This window comes from Thalia democratica, chromosome 9 (genome assembly GCF_965202585.1).
Source record: "Thalia democratica chromosome 9, ktThaDemo2.hap1.1, whole genome shotgun sequence".
In the NCBI taxonomy this organism is placed as follows: Eukaryota; Metazoa; Chordata; class Thaliacea; order Salpida; family Salpidae; genus Thalia; species Thalia democratica.
Window position 1 is genome coordinate 23,556,566 of NC_139173.1, and position 21,404 is coordinate 23,577,969.

At 24.5% G+C, this 21,404-nt stretch overlaps 1 protein-coding gene across 1 annotated transcript; it reads right to left on the minus strand.

The window, feature by feature from the left end:
• Positions 1-245: 245 nt before the first annotated feature.
• On the minus strand, positions 246-20,980 carry LOC145844939 (tetratricopeptide repeat protein 39C-like). Its single transcript, XM_082952356.1, has 16 exons — positions 20,862-20,980; positions 19,795-19,843; positions 19,462-19,587; positions 18,838-18,940; positions 16,424-16,524; positions 15,636-15,703; positions 14,813-15,028; positions 12,444-12,609; positions 11,819-11,909; positions 11,028-11,082; positions 3,077-3,129; positions 2,902-3,011; positions 2,679-2,802; positions 1,406-1,524; positions 983-1,102; positions 246-680 (listed from the first exon to the last, which is right to left on the minus strand). Exons 1-16 carry the CDS (start codon positions 20,978-20,980, stop codon positions 600-602), a joined length of 1,701 nt encoding a protein of 566 aa, XP_082808482.1. The 3' UTR covers positions 246-599.
• Positions 20,981-21,404: the final 424 nt, after the last annotated feature.

Consider the following 21,404-nt stretch of genomic DNA (forward strand, 5'->3'; position numbering starts at 1 on the left):
CAGTTCAATTTTCCTAGAAGAAGGTGCTCGCAGCCCGAACTATAATTTAATTTCGTAGAATGTACAGTACATAGTTTATCAATAAATTGGGTAATAAAAAGAAGTACAGTCTAAAACTGAAAACGTATTTTAATGTAAGAGGAACAAAAAAAGTAAAAAGTTGTTTTTTAAGTTTTATTTAATAAGCAAAATATATATACATGAAAGGTAAGTGCTTCTGTATAAACAAATGTTTTTGTTGATAAATATAAAATAAATTTCAAAAAAGTACTATTAATAAGCTAAAGTTATTGCACTAGAGTAAAATTATTTAAGTAAAATAAAAATAATATAAAACTCAGTATTTTTTACTAAAAAAGTACTAAACAAAGCAAACTTAAAATGTTTAAAGTTTGTTGATAAATAATAAATTTTTAAAACGAAGCGTTTCAAGTATTTTTGAATAAGCATACCTATAACTAAAAAAAAAGACGTGTAATGAAAACGTACCTTATAAAGCGTACTATGTATTTCTATAAAGATTTAAGTTAGTTTGTAGCAAGTAGTTTTAAAATTGTACCATAAAATTCAAATAACTTAAATAATATTAAAATTTTTAGTCAATGATTGTTGTTTAGTTGAGCTTTTGTGTGGTGAATTTTCAATCGAAGTCGGTTCTCTAAATCGTAGTCTGTGTATGCCTTTATTACAAATAATCATGTTTAAATGTTATTAAATTTGAAAACATTATTAATTAAAATTTTGATGATTTTTATGAAACTTCAAGATACAGATTAAAAAGCAAAGATTCTAAAATTTGAGTTTTTTTAACATAATATATAAAATCCAATAGTAATAAAATTATACTTACTTACACTGTTAATTAAAACTATTTAAAAAACTCATAAGCTTTTCGGCTGTAAACAGTGAAACTTAAAATTATTTCTATTATTTAAACGTACGTTGAATTGTTTAAAACTATTCCAACTGATATAAAACTTACTGCTGCGTCATTAAGTAGATGATTTGCTTTGGAAGGGTCAATATCAATGTAGATTGCTGCCAGTTCAAATGTTGAGTATGGAGTCAAATGGGAGTCATTTGTATCATCTTCTTCGGTTAGCTATAAAAAAGAAGTGTTTTGTAAAACTTTTGTTTTTAAAGATAACAATTAAATAACATCTCAATTTATTGCTAAAGAGATCGATATAATATACTTTTCGAAAAAGATTATACTGATAACTGATGACATACATTTTTGAGTGAAACATTGTTTTTAAAATAAAGTCTTAAAATATCGAAAGTAAAAAGAACTATTTTTGTAGAGTGTAAGATACTATTACTTGATAAAAAGAAAAATTTTTAAAAGAAAATCTCAAAACGTAAAAGTATCATCATTTATAAAAAAAAATTAACAATAACTTACTACAATAGCTTGTTGAAAATGTTGCAAAGATTTTTCTGCGTCTGTTACAGTTTTGTACAGTGCTCCCAACACAAAGTGCTTTTGACCTGTTCTTTCTTTCACGTCTATTTTCAGGCATTCTTAAAAAATTAATAGTGTTTTTTGGAAAACAAATCTGTTTTACAAAACATAAAATAAACATTTTTATTAGTAAAAAACTTTTGAAATTACACAATGTATTTTTTTTATTTTTGAATGAGCTAACTTCAAAACTTTACCATGCGTTAAGAAAAAGAACAATAAATAATTTTGTTAAAAATAAATTACAAAGTTTGGTAGCAGTATATTTGAAATGAATGACTTTTTTGTAACTCTAGCCGTTGTAATTTTATGGCACTTTGTTTTTAGATAGTCACGTGTTTAGTCTTTACTAACGTATCCAACCTAAACTACTTAGTCAGCATCAGATATAACAGTGTTTCAAAACTCTATAGGCTTAAAGTTACTTAAAGACTTAAGGCGTAAAGAAGAGTCTCAAGTTTTTTACAAATAACAGGCTGAGTTTACTAGAAAATATTTTTGGGCTACCGTAATTTATAAGAAAAAAATTAAATGAAAAGCTTAACAAATGATATTTAAATAATCACTTCAGTTTACTAATAACCCTGAAGAGCATACCTGTAAACATTTATTTTTTATTTATAAGATACTTTCTCTTACAAGTATTAATAAAGTTTTTTAAAACAAGTTGTTTTTAGGCTAAAAATACGTGGCGGATGAGATATACCTGTTTGGAAAGCCAGCGTACCCTGGTGCAAAGTAACAGCAGGTGTAGGAACGAGTGCAAGTAGATTTGTCAAAAAAATAACTTTTAAAAATTGTTGAAAAAACCATAAGTTAAATAACCCTAAGTAGATCTGCTTTTCAAACTTTGATTAAAAATTACTAGCTTTTAAGTACAAGTATTTAAAAATAATCAAATTAAAGCTCACTAAAAGTGTATGTGTATACACATTCAATATATTTCTTTTTACATAGGTGAGCAAAAAATATTTATTATACAATCAGTTTAAGAGAAATTTGTGTGCAATACAACATAATTTACTAGATAATTGTATAAGGATTTTTTTGATAAAAAAACCTTTCAATATTTTGATATACAGTGTTTACTTATGTTTAGATCAGATTGTAAACGTCTCGTTTAAAGTATGAAAAAAGATAAGGTCTTATTTATTTTAAAATCAGTTTGTATCTACTTACGGTTGATTCAATAAAACTGCATTGAAATCCTTACCTTCAATTAACTTTACAGCCGTTTCATTATCAAAGTCGCTCAGAATATTAGAAAGATACAAAAACTCAACAAAGTTCAAAAGAACGATGTCACGGGTTATTTCATTGGTAATCAAGCTTTGAGTCTGTAAAAAGTATTGTTGCAATAACATATTGACATAAAATATTTATGAAAAACATTAACAGTTTCTATCTTTAATAATACAATAAATGTAAATACCTACCTTACGCTCAATGTAGTAGAACTCCATAGCTTTTAACTGAATGTTTTTTGTTCTTAATTGGTTAATTTCTTCAATAAGTTTTGAGTAATTACCATTCATTCCGTATACAACTGCAAATGATTAAGAAATATAATAAAGAATAGTTAACACAAATTTAATCTATAGATGTACTAACGTATTTTCAGATAGTTATACCACTGATAGTACAAAGTATCTTCAAATTTTAGTCTGTGTGAAAAAATATTTTATTTGGTGTTTTGAAATCATAAGTAAAAATAAACTAAACGAACTAAATTGCAAACAACAAAAGTAATAAATTCCTGAGTTAAAATATGACAACAATGTTTAAAAGATAATAAAAACAGTTACACAATTTTTATTAGCTTTTTGGTTAAGTAAATGTGATTTACGTACCTAAAATATACAAAACTTTTACTTTTTAGAATTTTTTTTTTCCAAACAACCAACCTACGAATGGAAATAAGAATAAACAATTTATAACGATTAGAGTTTTTTATAATACAAAGTTTCTTATAGTTTAAATTAATTAAAATTTCTTTGAAAGCTCTTGAAATTGTTTTATGATATCCCGAAAATGTTCATGGAGTTTAAAAAAATACTAAAATGAGGTATACTATTAAAAATAATTTAAAACAAAGTACAATTTAATTTATTCTCAATTATTAATCTCCTTCGCTCAACTTGAAAAAGTTAATTGTTTGATTTATAAATACAATCATAATCTTACTATAATTATTATAATGAATGTCAGGAATACTAAACTAACTACTCAAATTACAATTCAATTTTTTTTGAATTTGTAATTAAGTTTAATTTCCAATATTTAGCTTTGCAAATTAGAGTTTTGTTGAAAGATAAAGTTAATTAATTCTAAATGAAATATCTTATAGAGTTTCTTTAACTCAAAGAAAACGTTTAGCTAGCATAACATGCAAGTCAATCTGTTATTAAAATCTCACTAATATTCAATTTTCACCACCAGTTTGTAAAACTGGCTCTAAAAGATCTTATCCAAAAATTTCAAATTGATTATACTATTGAGAATTATGGGTATATATAAAAAGTGTTTATGCTAAATCTATGAAAATTTAAATGACGTCACTAGCAAGCTCAAAAGTATAAATTTTTACTTGATTTTTAGAACATTTAGGTTCAATTTAACTCAATTTATTAGTGAGGCGAATCAACTTTTCTAGAAAAAGTTGTTCACTGTAAAGAAAACAACTGTTTAAAATAATTGTGGCTATCAATAAAAATACTTTTTAAACAAAAAATAGTGATAAATTATGAAAAAAACAAAGCGCTAGTATTAATTAAACAAAAGCCTAATTATGTAAATTTTTACCACAAAAACTGTTTTTGTTGCTTTTAAAAAGTATGTTTCTAGCTGAAATATAAATCGCGGGCCGTAGAAATTTACTTTTTTGACCTCTGTGCTGATAGATTTGTTTCAATTTTTAGATTTTTTATTTGAACCTTTAAAAGATTCAACGCCTAACCTTGGTAAGAATATGCTTCTTTCTATTATTTAAAAGTTTAATTATCTTAATAGACATCTATTCAAATAGAAGCATCTTATTTTAAAGGCATTTAACTACTTATCATTGATATTTAAACGGAAATAATTTTTATATATTTCAAACTAAAAAACCCCTGTATTTTTATTTACTTTATAACTGAAGAACTATTTAAAAACCTTTTTGTCCATCTAACTTTTTGCTTTGTTTCCTTGTATATTCACCTTCTTTATAAATTATTAACGTATTTCTTTACAATTTTTAACTAAATTTTACAATTATATTCGTAAGAAAATAATTGTAGTTCGTAGCTTTAATAAGTAGCTAATAGACATAATGTTTTATGACATTTCATACCACACCTAATGGATTAAACAAATAGTTAAACTAGTTTGCAATTATTTCTTAATACCAGTACTCTGCTACACAATAGCAAAAAGTGCAGTCGGATGTGCAGCAGTGCAAAATCAACAGCTTCAACCTATGCTGTGTTCATCGCGTCATAAGAACTATAACAAAATATTATTAATGAAAAAGTGTTGAAACGTACTGGTCTGACTACCTTGTACCTTACTCCAGCAAGCGCAGGTATCGCTCGCTTGGTCAGGTTTTGAATGGGGCAAATAGCGAAAATAAAATATCTGCTTTATAGCAAGTTGATCGTTGGCAGACGCAACTACATTACTTTTAAAAGACGTCTGCAAGCTTGCTAAGGACCGCTAAAAATGGCAATCTGCTATCTACAAAAGGCTTAAAGAAAGATAAAAGCAACGTTTAAGAAACCCATGTAGACGAAGAAATCCGATTAAGGTGAATTTTGTTTATTAAAATTACTCTTTTAATAGTTTTGTTTCATCTGCGTGTTTATCTATTTTTAGTGCTGTTTATTATACGAAAGTACATAACTATTTTTTAAGTACAACACGCAAAGCAATCTATAACAATAACAGTTTTAATCAAAAGTTTTTTAAATACATAGTTCGAATTGAACTCATTTAAACAGACATTGTATAAACATTTTATGTATTATTATTATTATTATTGGAATTTATTGTGCAAAGATGGACTTGGCATTAAAAAATGAGCCGCTTAAACAATACACACGAAAAAAGAAACATACAAACTACATTTAATGAATACATCTAAAAATAACATAGTAAAAAATTACAAACAAATAGTCCTGTATGATAAATAATAACTTAGTATGCACATAGAACAAAACGAATTAAATTCTCATATAAAAACTTATGCATAGACTAAAAAGGATTACACATTTACAAAAATTATATATAAAAACTTATAATCTGTAGGGGGAAGGCGTAAGGAAGAAAAATTAATCTTAGTGATACTAATTTTATTCTTTAATCACTGTATTTTACTTGTGTTTATATTATTTAAATCGATTTTTTTTAGTTTTAATCGAAATTGTTCCACCCTCCCACACGAAACCACATCCTGCGGTAACCTATTCCACATATTTATTGTTCGGCAGAAAAGAGAATTTTGCCACAAAAGTATTAATCCCACTACCAACCAATTTTCTCTACCAGCTTAATAAACTGGCTACAAATTAACTTGTTCACTTTATTTTTGTTTTTAAATTAGACACACCTTTCAACTATGATTATTGATAAAAAAGTTGTTATGCTTTAGGTCTATTAAAATTTAAATGACGTCATTACTAAGCTCAAATGTAAAAAAATTACTTGATTTTTTTGAACATTTATATTCAGTTTAACTCAATGGTCAGCAGCGTTTTATAAATAGCGGGTCAACTTTCCTAGAAAAAGTTGTTCGCGGGCCGCACTGTAAAAAAAAGTCATTTGCAGGCTGCAGTTATTAAAAATAATTGTAGCTATCAATAAATAATACTGTTTTAAACAAAAGTGTAATACAATATGGTAAAACAAAGAACTTAGTAATAAGTTATCGTCAATTAAAAGCCTAACTGTGAGCTTTTAAAAATAAATTGTTTTTTTTTTCGCTTTAAATAAGTATAATGTGAGCAGATAATTACATTACGGGCCGCAGTTTGCTGACCTCTATGCTAATGGATTTTTTTTAATTTTCCAAATTTGTAAGGAAGTAATTGTAATTAGTAGCTGGTTATTTTTATAAGCTAATGAGTTACTATTTAAATACACTTCTGTTTGGCTGAAAGAGTTCAAACATATTTACTTGTATTCTAACTATCTAAAATAGGAATAATCAAAATAGCATGTTACTTAGGTTGTGACTATTTGAAAGTCATTAGATGAGAATTAGAGTCTTAAGAAATAAGAAATTAAAAAAATCATTTATGAACTGAAAAATGGAATAAAATAAACATCAAGTTATTATTGCATCTATTATTTTAGTTTGGAGAAATATCTATCATTGCGAGTTGGTCGTTAGCAGACGCAAACTTCCAATAAGTTTGATCAGCTTGTTAATGACTAAGACAGATAGTCTATAAACAAAACTCGAAGAACAGAAAAGCAACACTTTAAAAAGTTGAAGTAGAAAACAGATTAAGGTAAATTTTACTTATTAAATATTATTATTGGTTTTTTATAAATAATTTTGTTTCTTCAGTTTGTTTTATTTTTTTTTAGTGTAGCGTATTTATCGTAAAAAAACTACATTTTTGAGCAGAACACGCAAAGCATGTTATTAAAACAACAGTCAATTAAAATAGTGGTTTTATATACATAGGTCGAATTAAACTCATTTAGACACATTAAATGAAAATTTCATCAGGTGTTTTACCAAATATTTTAATCTGTAATCCCATTAGGAATCGTTTTTCACTACCAGTTCGATAAACTGGTCTTAAAACTTTATCATTTTAGTACCATTAGTTTTTTATCTAACATATCTGAGAATTATGATTATTTATATAAACGATTTATACTACAAATTTATAAAAACTAAAACTACGTCACTACTAAGCTCAAACGTAAAACTTTAACATGAACTTTTTGAAGTTCTACATTATATTTGACTCAATGGGTCGACAGTCTTTTGTACATTGCGGGCCAATTCCTAAATCATTTAAAATAAATGTAGTAATTAACATAGTATGTTATTTAAAAGAAATATTTGATAATATGTGCAATGATAAAGCATTAATAGCTGGTAATTATTAAATAGAGTTTTACTGTAAGTTTTTACCACAAAAAATATTTTTTATCAATTTTTTTGATGTATTTTATTAGCTTAAAAGTTTATTACCGATACATCTTCCTTTTTATACTTTGAAAGTTAAACTATTTTTTATACATTAAATTAAAAAGTATTATACTATTTGAAAAGAAAATAACCGTTTATCATTACTATTTTTCAATTACAAATGAAAAACAAAAGTATAATAACTTCAGAATAAAAGAACTCTTTTTAAACTTTTCATTTTCCTATCATATATTTTTTCTTTAATGTTCACCTCTCTTAAAAAAACCATGCAGCACTAACTTCTACCTGTTTAACATTCTTTTAGAAGCTACCTTTGTAAAAAAGTAATTATAATCAAGGTGTATAATGCAACTACTGTTTTTTACTTGTTGTTTTATTGTTTTTAAATCCGAGTATGTAGAGTCAGTCAAAAAAATAACCACATATGAAAGTATATTTTAATAACCATTAAGTTAGTTGAAGTACACTATAGGCAGTCGACTATAACAGTGAATATTAGAGCTATTATAAATCAATGATTATGATTGGTGTATAGAGTAAGTATTGGTATTAAGCTTGAAGTTAAATTAGACCTACATTAAATACTGCATGTTTATTTACTGTTGTATGTTTGTTATTTTAGTTTAAATAGCTTTTATTTAAACAATGCTTCATTTGTTTCAAGTATTTTAAAGTTAGATTTTAATATTTTATTGTTTTCACATAAGTTAAAGTACTTTATACAAAAAACTAACAAAAAACTAATTAAGTTTTATTTATTTCCGTTTGATTTATAAAAGCAACTTATCTTAGAGTTTTTATATTAGTGCTTTGTTGTATTTCTTTTATTATATAGATACATTTCACAAAGGTTTGTATGATTTGTATAAAATAGATTAAAGTAGTATCCAGCATTAAATAAATATGTATTTAATTATGACTAGTATTAATAACTTAAGTACACCAACACCCATGATTAACAGCTGTTATTTTCATAAGTAGCTAATGGGATTCTAATTAAATATAGGTATCATCTATTTGGCTGAAAGAGATAAAATATATCTAAAATGATGACTATTGCCCGTAAACAAAACCAAACGCAATAACTATTTATATTGACAGAGACTCGAACCATCCCAAAAATAGTTAAAAAAAATAATTTCAAAACTAACAAAAAGCAAAGTATCATTTGATAACAAAAAACAAATTTACAAAAACGCTTTAAACAAAAGCAACTTCAATTATAAGCTCGAATATAATCCGACAATTGATAACACCAAACTAAAAGACAGAAAAAGAAATGTATATTTTACAATCCACCTTTTTGCGAATCAGTAAAAACAAAGTTCAGAAGTCTTTTTCTAAAACTGCTGAACAAACACTTCCTGAAATCAACTGAACTCTACAAAATATTTAACAGAAATCCATAAAGATTCAATTGTTCTCCAAACATAAAAGCAATCATAAGTGGACACAATAAAAAGCTGCTCAAAAACCACCAACAGAGCCAGAACTGTGCAACTGCAAAAACAAAAATCAATGTCCAATCATGAACAAATGTAAGTCTGAAAAAGTAATCTACAAAGCAGTTGTCTCATCTGAGAAAAGTTAAAACATGTCATATATTGGCTCCACCCGAAAGCCTTTTAAGAACAGACTATACAAACATAGAGCATCATTTCCTAAACCCAACAGAAAGAAGCCCACCAACTGCACACAACTACATACGGAAATTGTATCAAAAAGACGAAAAATACACAATTGAGTGGAAAATACTCAGACAGACTAACAGCTGATTCAAACCAAACTGTATGTGCGCATTATGCAACCTAGAAAGACTGTACATAGCAAACGCTGACAAAAGAAATATCCTTAATAGGAGAAATAAACTGGTCACGCAGTGCCTTCATTACCATAGGGTATATTTTTTAGTTTATTTTTAATCGCAGCAACTTAGTTCATTTTATTCTATTTAATTTATTGTTTTGTTATATTTATGTTTGTATTGTGTATATATTTTTGTTTTGAGTTACAACCTTTTCGTGAAAAGATAATTTTTGTTTTCTTAAAATCCCATTTAAATCCTAATATTCACATTTTTTCAAAGTTTAATATAAAAAATATTGTTTTAGTCTTATACAAAACTAATTTTATTTTTTTTATTATAATGGATTTAGATAAAGCATAGTTAATAGAATACTAAAATTAAACTTACATATATTTCATTTTAACTTAATTATACTTTAATAAACAGCATGTTAATGGTAAGTCATATTTTAAATTTAATTTTACTTTTATGTACTTTTATTTTCTAATTTATTGCTCTGTATGTTTTTGTTTTTCAGCTTTTGTTAGCGTCTGATGAGCTGCTCTGCAGTGAAACGACGTAACTCAATACAAATGGGACAATAAATTAGTAGAAAGAGATAAAATATAAATACTTGCATGTTAAGCAGAATGTAATCATATAAAAGTTATATCGCTGAGAACAAGAGTCGTTAAAAAACACAACTACAAAAGTACTTTTTGTAAACCATGAAATAGAACTAAATAAACCTAAAGTTATTACTTTAATTAGTAATGTTCTGGTTTGGATAAAAATCATTTTAATAGTTTGTCATGAAAATTATATATGTGACAATCAACTAACAAATATAAAGTCTATTTAATTCAAAAACAATTTAAAAATTATAAACTGTTGAAATTAGTTTTAAATTACTCAATATTAAAAACTGTTCTTTTAGATCAAACATAAAATAAATTTCAAAATTTGATTAAAGTTATTAAAAACATTCACTAGCAATAGAAAATATGCCAAATTAGTTCATTTTGAACTAGTTACCTACTGAAGTCCTTCTTACTAAGATCTAGATCTGATCTAGTCTTAGTTTGGAAAAAAATCTATTGGATTACTTGTTTTGAGAAATTATTCGAATTTTTTGTACAAAGTCTTAAAGTAAGTAACTTTCGGAAATAAAACAATTAAAATTTAACAAAACGTAGCTTTTATCACATAAAACAAATAATAATCCCGTATTTAAGTAGGTTTTGCAGAAAATCAAATCTTAGTTAAAGTAAGATCTGGACACTACATTTTAAAAAGGTAAAATTTAAGTAATTAAAAATAAAAACTTGTAACTAAGTAATTGATAGCTAGACAATTAACAAAAAATAAAGTCAGGTAAAGTTATTGTATGTGAATTTTTAAATATTCAAATATTTTTAGTATTAATTACGTCTATATAAAATATGCTAAAGTTTTGAGACACCTACTGTCTTTAAAAATGTAATAAAACACTATTTTTTATGACTTGGTGTCTTATAACCTTGAAACGTATAGTAACACTGTTGTAAAAGAATTTAAACTACTAAGTTTTATAAAAGAAAATCTGAAAACTGAGTATTTTAGTAATTTTTATAATCACAAATGTAACTTACTTTTTGAATGCAATTAAAGAATTTTCCAGATTCATTGATATAACTTGACAAGTAGCTGAAAATACAGATTGTTTTTATAAATCAAACTTATCTAAATAGTATTAAAATTAATTATTAAAGATATTTTTATGCTAAACACCCAATTTTAAACAAAGACAACTAACACTGTTGATATCAAATAAGCAGCTAAGTGACAAGAAAAAAGTAATATTTAGATCAATTATCTAAAAGATTTTTATGTGCTAAATTTATTTTAATTTTACTTACGATTACAAACACAAACATATTCTTTTTTACACAGGTTTTTTTTAAGTAAAAATTGTAATCTTTGTTAGGAAAACGAAGAAAATTTTCTTTAAAACTTTTCGTAAATTATTTTTATACAAGATTATGAAGCTAAAGGTCTCATTAAGCAATTTAAAACAACAAGACTACAATTTATTAATTAATTTTACTCACAATATCATTTATTTTTTATGCTAAAAAAATAATTTAAAGTATTCATTAAACACCACATTCTAAAGCAGGGTTTCCCAAACTTTTATTCACAAGGCCCCCTTTTAAAAAATTTTTTTAAATCAACCCTCCGACAATATTTCTAAAAAAACTTCCCTTAAATACACATTAAAACTTTATTTTTGCTATTCATCATCAACTCCAGAGTATCTAGTGTAAGTTTCAAATTATGGCCTCATGGCCCTCAATATGGCTAAGTTTGGGAAACCCTGTTCTAAAGTAATCTTGTATGACAAAAGTTACAGCTCATGAGATTAGTAAAAATTGTTTTAAACCTATTTCTAGCAGGCAAAATTCATGGAATCCTCCAATTGTCGAACCTTTACAAGCTTCATCGAGACATTCTATTGCCATTTGATTCTTTTTCTAAATTAAACTTGCTTGTTAATAAACACTAAACAAACTTTAAGTTGTAAAAATAATACTTGTTCTACTAAAACACACGTTATTTATTCATGATACTTAAAAAAATAAAATTACTTCAGTTATTTAATACATCTAAACTCATAACTAAGTCCTTTTTTCGTATGTACAGATCAGATGTTTTTTCTTTTAAAGTCTCATAAGAATAAGTATGCAGGTTGTTGAACTATGTTTAAAAATTTAGCCCAAATCTTTTCAAAGAGTGGATTAACTATTAATCACAATTTTAAAACTTATATATGTATATTTAAAATAAACTTAAGTATTAATGTATATTTCATTTTGTGTATATGTCGATCTTGCAACGTTCATTTCAAAGAGTTTTCAAAACCGTCATTAAAACCCCCTTGCCATGAGGCCAAATTAATATAAAGATTAAAAAACAAAGCTGATATACACATCCAGATTCAGTTCAAAACTAACTAGAATACTAAAAAAGAAAACTTTTATACAAAAAGAAATTGATCTACAATTTACCTTACGTCGAAGGAGCCTTGATTTTAGGTATAAAAACAAGGCGGATTTCGAAAACAGCTGTTCATTTCTTGTAATAAGTTTTTCTGCTTCAGCCAGCTCATTTTCGCACATACGTTCCTCGCAGAAAGACGGTTTCAAAACACAGTAGTAGTACAACAGAATTAACCTGTTTATTTTTGTTATATTAATCAAATAGTTAAGCTTATGTTATTTCAATTATTAAAAACGTTTAGGCATCTTTCTTTTTTTTCTACTTATACTAGAAAGTACCTATGAAGGTTAAATATCAATTTTGCAAAAAAAATTTTGTGGATTATACTACGAAAATATAATTTCAGTTGAAATATGAAAATTCTAAACTGTGAAATACAGTTTTATTAAAGTCTTCGCAACAGCAAAATTATACAATTTAAGATTTTCATTCAAACAAATAAAGTAATGAACATGTTAAGTTCAAGTAAGTATAAAAATTTTAACTTTTTCTTGTATTGTTGTGGTTTTTCTGAAAAACCGTAGCTTTCTTACATTTTTTCGTCTATATAGCAAGGTTTTTTGTGAAGGAACATAGTTAAAGGAAAAAACAATTATATAAACACTGTACTTATATTTTATTAGTTTAGATAAAAAAAAAATTTATCCAACAGCTACACTTAAAAAAAAAATATTCACAGCAGTTTAACACTTAAAATTTAAGATGAAAATGATCAACTTAAGATAGTTATACACTTTTCTACGTTGAAGTAGTAAAACTTTGAATTTACTTGAAACCTATAATGCAGTTTTATTTTGTAACTAAAATGTATAAACTCTTACAAAACTAAATATTAACTACAAACTAGAAAATTGTTATGAAAAAAAAAAATTGTTGTCAAAAGTTGACATTAGCGATTTTTAGGACAAAACAAAACTAAGACTAAACAAAAAACATTTTGAAATATGCATGTTACAGTTTTTCTTACGTAAAAACTTTCACGAACTCATAACTTGTATTCAAATATAACTTCAACGGTTTTGAATGTTGCTGAGTTTGCACTTTGTAAGGACATAACAGTCGTTTCAAAGCAAGTTAAACAAGTTAAAAAAATATAAAAAGCTGAGATTTTAAAATTAATAAAAACATTTAAGTGTTTACTCATAGTGTAAAACCACTATGTTAGTTATTATGTATTCAATATTTAAAAACAGTTTTTACTTTATTTATTAATAACTTTTCTTTGTAAAAGTTTCTCTAGTATGTATTGCAATTATTAAATCATAGAATAAAATTTTAAATAAAATGTCTTAAAATTGTACTAAAAAATTGTTTCCGCTAAAATACTATATAATGTCAGAAAAAATGAAAAAATGCCTTTTACTTTTGTCTTTAAAACTTAGTTTTTACTATAGAGAATTTTATTTATGATTTAAAAGTTTTAAGCCAAATTAACTTTTGCTTCTTAATTTACTGGAAAACTTTTGTCACAATCAAGTTTTCAACCAGTTTTTTATGAAATGCCTTACAAAACCTGTTGTCCTTTAAAAGATGAAGTAAAATATTAAATCTATCTTTTTCACAATATTTTTTCTTACTTACAATGAACATTCATTTTTTGATAAAAACCAACAAATTTTAGAAACTCAATTATGTAGAGTTATTGTTCTGAAACCTCGTTGTAAACCTTTGTTTAACATTCCATGGTAGCTTAATCATGATTAAAATTAAGTTTTAAAATGTCCGTTTTCAATTTTCAGCTAATGTAAAGCAAGAAATTATGTTTTTATTTGACTCTGGCTATAACATGTTTATTTGTACTGTTTGTTTATTATGTATATATATTTCCAATGCCAGATTTGACTATGAATTTTCAAAAAGAAAATATAGATTAACTTTTAATAGAATGATAAATTATTAAATAAACCTATCAAAATAACTTGAAATCATATGTTTTGATGTTTTAAAAACAATACACAGAGATCTTTACTTGATGAGAATAGTCAAGATAAGTCATTGTTTCAAAATTTCAATCAGTAAACAAAGTTTTGCTCAATGAGCTCATCAGTACTAACATTAAAATCTAGAAAGATATGTTTAAAAGTCATGGAATATACTAGTGTGCAAACACAAATAAAAAAAAAAACAAATTATAAGATTAAATCTATTTTATCAATTTAAACTCAAAATAATAATTAGATTTGTTTTGTTTTCTAGGAAATATTTGTTCTCATTTACACACTAATATTTTCCATGACTTTTAAACATATTTTTCTAGATTTTAATGTTAGTACTGATGAGCTTATTGAGCGAAACTTTGTTTACTTATTAAAATTTTAAAAGTTTAAGTTGTAACTTAATTATTAAATCATTAAAAAAAATATTAAAAAAAAATAACATGGCAAATGAAGCCTTGTAGTCCGAACTATCACAGCATTTTTTCAAGTTTTCCAAACCTTTCCCCGCGTCGCCATGGAAACCGGTAGTGAAGGACACCAGCTTGTGGTGGTTGCCAGGTGGAAATACAGATGACACCAAGTGGAAGATGCCGATGCCGAAACTCACTGAAGCGTAAAGTTTTTCGACCTCTTTTAAATTAAGATCTTCGTTTGAGCTGTGGTAATTATTATTTGTGATTTAAATAAATATAATGATCAAATGTGATTATATACAAAATACGCCTGACTATAATTTAACAACCACAAGCTTTTTATTAGTATTTAATATTTAGTTGTCAATTTCTTAGTCATTAAAGATTTTTTAACCACAAAAACATTTCTTCAAAAAAACTATATACTTTTTCAAGGCAACTTTTAATGCATACAATATATTTTTCCACTTGTTCAGGAAAATATTTTTTTGTTAAACAGTTAAAAATTTCCTGATTATGTGGCAACCAAGTAAGAATTGTTTCTGTTTATAACATTAAAAAAGGAAAAAAAAAACTTTTTATCATGAAAATTCAGAACCAGAGAAAAGAACTTAATAGTTTATTTTTCGCTTAGGAACAAATATAAACTTGTCGTCTGTAGACTTTAAAAAAATATTATTTTAGTAAACAGTTGCTTTGTAAAAATTTTAAACGAATTTAAAAATTCATCTTTTTTTAAAGAGTTTAAATTGTTTTCTATAACAGGTATTATTTATGTACTTAAAAAAAGTCCAATTGGCTTAATTTAAACTACATGCAAAAAAATAATAAGCTTTTAATAAACACTTACATAACTGGTTCTTTAACTTTGCAATTATGGCTTGTTGTATCACTTTTCTCTATATTATTACTGCTTTCCTGCATTTTTTTATGTTAAAATAAACTGTTTCAAGTATTAAAAAAAATAACTAAGCTATAGAAAGTATACACAAACAGTGTTTAAAAACCTAACACAAATTAAAATATACTAATTCTTTAATTTAAGTTAGTCAAGCTAAATAGTGAGCAACTAAAAGCCATGGAACAATGAAATGATTAATTTAATTAGTAATAGGTGAAAGTTTTAATACTTAAATTATTTTTACTTTTTAAGTTATACTTATGTTTAATTTAGTTAGCTTTAATATAGACAACGTTAAATATAAATCAGAACAAAAAATTAACATTGAAGTTAAAACATATAAAAAAAGTATACATATCAAGTGTTTCAATTTAATGAAAATAATCTTTGCGAATCTAGTTAGTAATTTCATAAAACAAAAACATATTTGACTTTAATGATAAACTACTTGAGAAAAATGAAGATTATTTGTTTTAAAACAACTAAAACAGGAAAAATTAAATACTAATAAGGCTTGTAAAGAATAATCACTAAAGCTAAGCTTATATATATAAACGTATGTATAACAGATAAAAAGTTTAGTTAGATAGTTAAACTTCATGACAAGCTAAACACAGTACCAGTGGATAGTTTAATAAATTTTCAAAAGAAAAAGGTACTTTATGTCAAATTAGCTTCAAAAGTATTAAAGTTATAAAAACATAGTAGATAGCTGTTTTAATGGTAATGAAACGTACTTTGCACTCCAGCAATCTCTTCCTCAACTCGTCTAACTTTTGTGTGCATTTCTCGTAAGATTTTACAGATTTTCTGAAGTACCAGCTACATTTCAGCATTCCTGCAGCATTACACGTTTAATATCATATCAATACAAAAACTTCAATGTTTAGAAAAGTAAATGCAATGTTTATTTGATTGTAACATATATATTTCTTTAATTTATAACAAGTAACATAAGTCTATGTAAACACAGCAAAAACTACAAACACAGTGAAAGTATTTTTAATCATTAGTACCTTAATCTATAAGACCAATAAAGTTAGACAAAACTTACGTAACTCTTTATACTTTACAGAAAATAGTGCAATGTAGTAGTACAATTAGTTGTAATCTCTGCTATTAAAATAAAAATCTCCTGTTTTATTTAATTTACACTTTAAAACTATCAATTTATTCAAATTTTTTTATTTGATACATTTTCTAATAATTCTTTTTGTAAAAAAGTATAGTTTTAAAAATAAATGAAATTTTTATGTTTGTTACACTGTTGTTATTTTTCACCCAACTGAAAAAATAAATTATATAGAGGTATTTCAGTAAACTATATTGGCCACAGGTTGAATAAAATTAATTCAAAAAACTTGTTGAAACTTTAACTTAGATATCTTAATTTAGTTTTTTACTACCCTTTAATTTACATAATTTATGCTATTCGTTGTATTTTCTATGATTTTATAAACCTTTAATTGTTTATAATAAAATCCTTACAACTTAGAGAAAACATGTTTTAACTATGAGTTACTTATGTTAAATTAATTAATTAATCAAGTTTTTGAATCATAAAACAGCAAAATAACTAATATGTTTAAAATAAACAGTACTAGGATGTTTAAAACTTTTATTATTCAAGTAAAAAAGATTAACTAGAAATTATTTTAGCATATATATATAAATAAACATGAATAAAAGAAAATTGTAAAAAGCACTTTTTATTATTTTAAAAATCAAAAAAAAAGATGTTAACTTATAGAATAAAGAACAAACTAAACCATAAAAAAATTTCAAGATTTAAGAAAAACGAAAATCTTAGTAGAATAAAAGTTTAATAGTTTTTAAAAGAATACTATTAGATTAAAACTGATTTAAGTTAGCATTTAAACTAATTAAATTTTTTATTCATTGAACTACTTTACATGTTTTATTGAATAAAAAGAGAAAAGCTTATAAAAACTTTTTTTTTGCAAAATGTATTTTAGTGCATTCAAATTTATGAAAGTTTTTTTTTTTATCAATAACTACTTGGTGTGTTTAATTTTTTATGACACATGGAAGCAAAACTAGATAAAAATTTATTCAAGCATAAAAATAGATAAAAAATATCACTTCTAGTTCATTTAAACTTAAATAAAACTTGACAAAGTATCATGAATAACAATATATCTTTTTTCAAATCAAGAACTCCTTATTACCTAAAGTGAACATTTTAATTATTTTAAGGATGTAAAAAAATCTAAAAAAGTGTTGAAAATAAAGATATTTTCATCACAATACTAAATACTAGTTGATTTTCTTCGAAAAAAATTAACAATACAATTTTTTTTATAAAAAAAATTTAATACTTTCAAACAAAATAAGGTCTTTATCAATAAAAAAATATTAAAAATACTGTACAATAATATGTTTAAATAAAATAAAATACATAGAGACCAATAAAAGTATGATCATTTATTCACCGCAATGTGTTTTAATTTACATGTGAATGCTGATTAAAAAATACATTTTTAGAAATACAAGCATATTTATTTCCAGAACGAGTTTTACTTTTTATAGGTTTGTAACTTTTATATCTAGCACTTAAAATTTTACATAAAAGAGTGAAAATGTATAATAAAAGACAAATTCCTAAAAACCAACACAATTTACACAAAACCTTGACTAGCTTTTTTTTATTTATCAATAAAACATGCTAATAATTTTTTGTTGAAAAAAAGTAGTTATAGTATTTTTAAATAAAGAAAAACATTGTTATGTCAGTTTGCCTTTATATAATAAGTTATAAGTTATTTACATCAACAGTAATACTTTTAGATTTTTAAATATGTCATTAACTTCTCTATTTTTCCATAAATACTGTTTATTGTTTTATTTCTAAATTAAACACGGCTAAACTATTTAAATAATTTATTTAGTCAATTTGTAGTTTTATAATGGGAACATTTTTGTATATAAAAAGAAGTATTTTATACATGGGACTTTTCATTTACAAATTCACTGTAAAAAACAAAATGTAAACTTTCATAGTTAAAAATAGAATTAAAAAATTTAAAAATATATTAAAATTGTTTTAAACTTTAGCTCTGTATAGCTTATTATATTAACAACATAGTAAAAACTAGAAATTATAGATACATTCTAAAGTAGATTAGCTTACCTGATACTTTTTGCTTCATGAGGAACAAAATACCAAGGTACATATAACATTCGGAAATTAGTGTTTTTTTCTTGATCTCTTTTAAGCTTTGTGGTATATCATTCTATAAATGTACAAGTTTTTATAAAACTAGTTTGTTATTTTTCAACTATAATTTTGACAATTGTATACTTTGCTTATTTTTTTAAATTTGTAAAACATTGTTATACTTACAACTAGATCAACTTATTATTGAAACTTGAAAACAGTTTTCAAAATAGTTTTCGAAAGCACAAACACTAATTAACTCTATAAAATACAGTTTTGTAAATCAAAATCTAAGTTTAAAAGTTTGTTCAAAACTTCTTTTCTTTAGATTTTCTTATAGAACCTAAAAATATTAACTTACTTAAGATACTAAAACAAAACTTTAATAAATATGAAAAAATCAAAGCTATTTGTAACAAAAAACACATATATTGGTTTTATATTAAAAATATTGAAAATTCTTAAATTACTTTGAATTTTACAGTATAAAGTGCAACATATTTAAAAGAAAATAACAAGATAGCTAATCTTATTAGTTTTTTTTTTATATGAACAAAATACTGAAAGCTTTCTAGTTATTAACTTGAAAATGTCTACCTTTCCTGATAATAAACTTCTTAGGTTGTTGATACTTGAACTTTCATTTTTAATAAAACTAATAGTCTTTTTCACGCATCCAACTCCATTTGTGATGCAACCTTCCTCGCCTGATATTACTGCTTTCTGTATAAAGTGTATTTTCTTAAAACTTTGTTAAAATGAGATAAAATTATCAATAATTAAAGAACTTTATAACAGCACAGTTATAAAGTAATTACAACAAAATCAATCAAAGCTGTAAAAACTAGATATTTTAGAATTTTAGTTTGTTATACATTTTTTTCAATTCAAAAAAAAAATTAAACATAAATTGAAAGTTTGGCTACTTACCAAAACTTTTACAAAACTCCAACATGTTGAAATGACAAAGCTTGTATTTCTGAAAATATAAATTAAATTTATAACTTATTCCAAAATACTTAAAGATTTAAAAAATTACTAGTTTTTTTTTAGTTTTATTTATAAAAAAGTTTTAAAAAAAGATAGTTCTAATTTAGGTAGTTTCAGATAACAACTTTATTTAATTTATGATAACCTTTTTATAAATTTTTTGAAGGAAATGTATTTACTTTTAAAACAACTTTTTAAACTGAACAACATGAGAACAAAAGTTTTACAATTTAAAAGTTGAAGCACATCTAAAATTAAATTTATTTATCTAGTTTATATTTATTTTGATAGCAAATGTAAAATTCAACTCAAAACAAACTACTAAAAAATATATCAAAAAAGTTCAAGTTTATTTTTGACTGAAGAGCTTTAAATAAATAAAAACCATACTGTTTTAAAACAAATTCTGCTAAATTTTACAATATTTATGGCAAAAAAGTGTTTTTTTTTTGTTTTAAAATGAGAAAAATTAAATTAATAACAAAATTTGTAGTATATAATTGTTAACAAAAATTTTTAGGATTTTTTTAAATAATTTTTTACCAGCATTCAAAATCCACCCTTTCAAATTCGAGAACAGCTTACTGATCTAGGGTAAGGATTAGAAGTAACATAGACAGTGAAAACCAATCAAAATATAGTTTAAAAAAATGCAAAAAGTATATAAGATAATTTAATAAATAAATTTAAATACAAAAATCTGGTGAATTTTGAACGCTGGTGGATTTTGATAGTATACCAAGGATTTTTTCTAACAACTTAGGGAGTCTTTTTTTTTTAATTTTACTAATATCCCTGTGCCATCACACCACACAGATTTCTTTTTTATAAAATGAAATATGAAGGTGTGTGGATCTTTATTATTTTAGTATAAGCTTTTTAAATAACTAGCAAAAACTTTATCTGCATAAAAAATATATAATTTGTATTATTTTTATTTGATTAACTTACAATAATGTAAGAAAAATTAGATTGCAATTGCTAGTGTCATAAAAAACTAAACATACTTTTCTTTTTGAAATAATTTTTGTGCTTTTTCTATACTATTGTTTATTACCATATGCATTCCATCAGATGCAATCAAGATATCTGTTCCATCAAAGTTATTAGACTTAGAAGAAGACATGTGATACTTTAAGTGGTTATAGTAATTATGTTCATCAAAATTACTACAATCCCTTTTTTCCACTTAGGGAATTACCAAGTTTAGAAATTTAAAACACAACTACTCAGTGTCAGTCAGAATAAGATCATTTTATAAAATGCTTAACCGCCATCCATTTTATGCCCACGCTTACTTTTTAAAACAAAGTAATCGTTATTAACAAGGTTTTTAAATTAAGCCGTTCTTAGACATCAATTTTTTTCAATCGACTAGTCATATTAGATGCATGGAAGTAGTGTATATATTTAAAAAATATAAATTTTAACTTTGCAAACACAAACATGTCAAGTCACATGAATTAAATTTTGCTAGTTAATAAATCTCTAAAGTTTTATACAAACAAAACATGTAATATTTTTGACCTGCAAAGTAAAAAAATTAACGA

Excerpts from the sequence above, each read along its gene's own strand:
- LOC145844939 (XM_082952356.1), bottom strand. The coding sequence starts at position 20,980 with ATGTCTTCTTCTAAGTCTAATAACTTTGATGGAACAGATATCTTGATT. Across the intron at positions 19,844-20,861 it reads AAATTATTTCAAAAAGAAAA|AAATACAAGCTTTGTCATTT; the intron begins GTATGTTTAGTT and ends TTATATTTTCAG. Across the intron at positions 3,130-11,027 it reads TCTTTAATTGCATTCAAAAA|ACTAAAATTTGAAGATACTT; the intron begins GTAAGTTACATT and ends TTTTTCACACAG.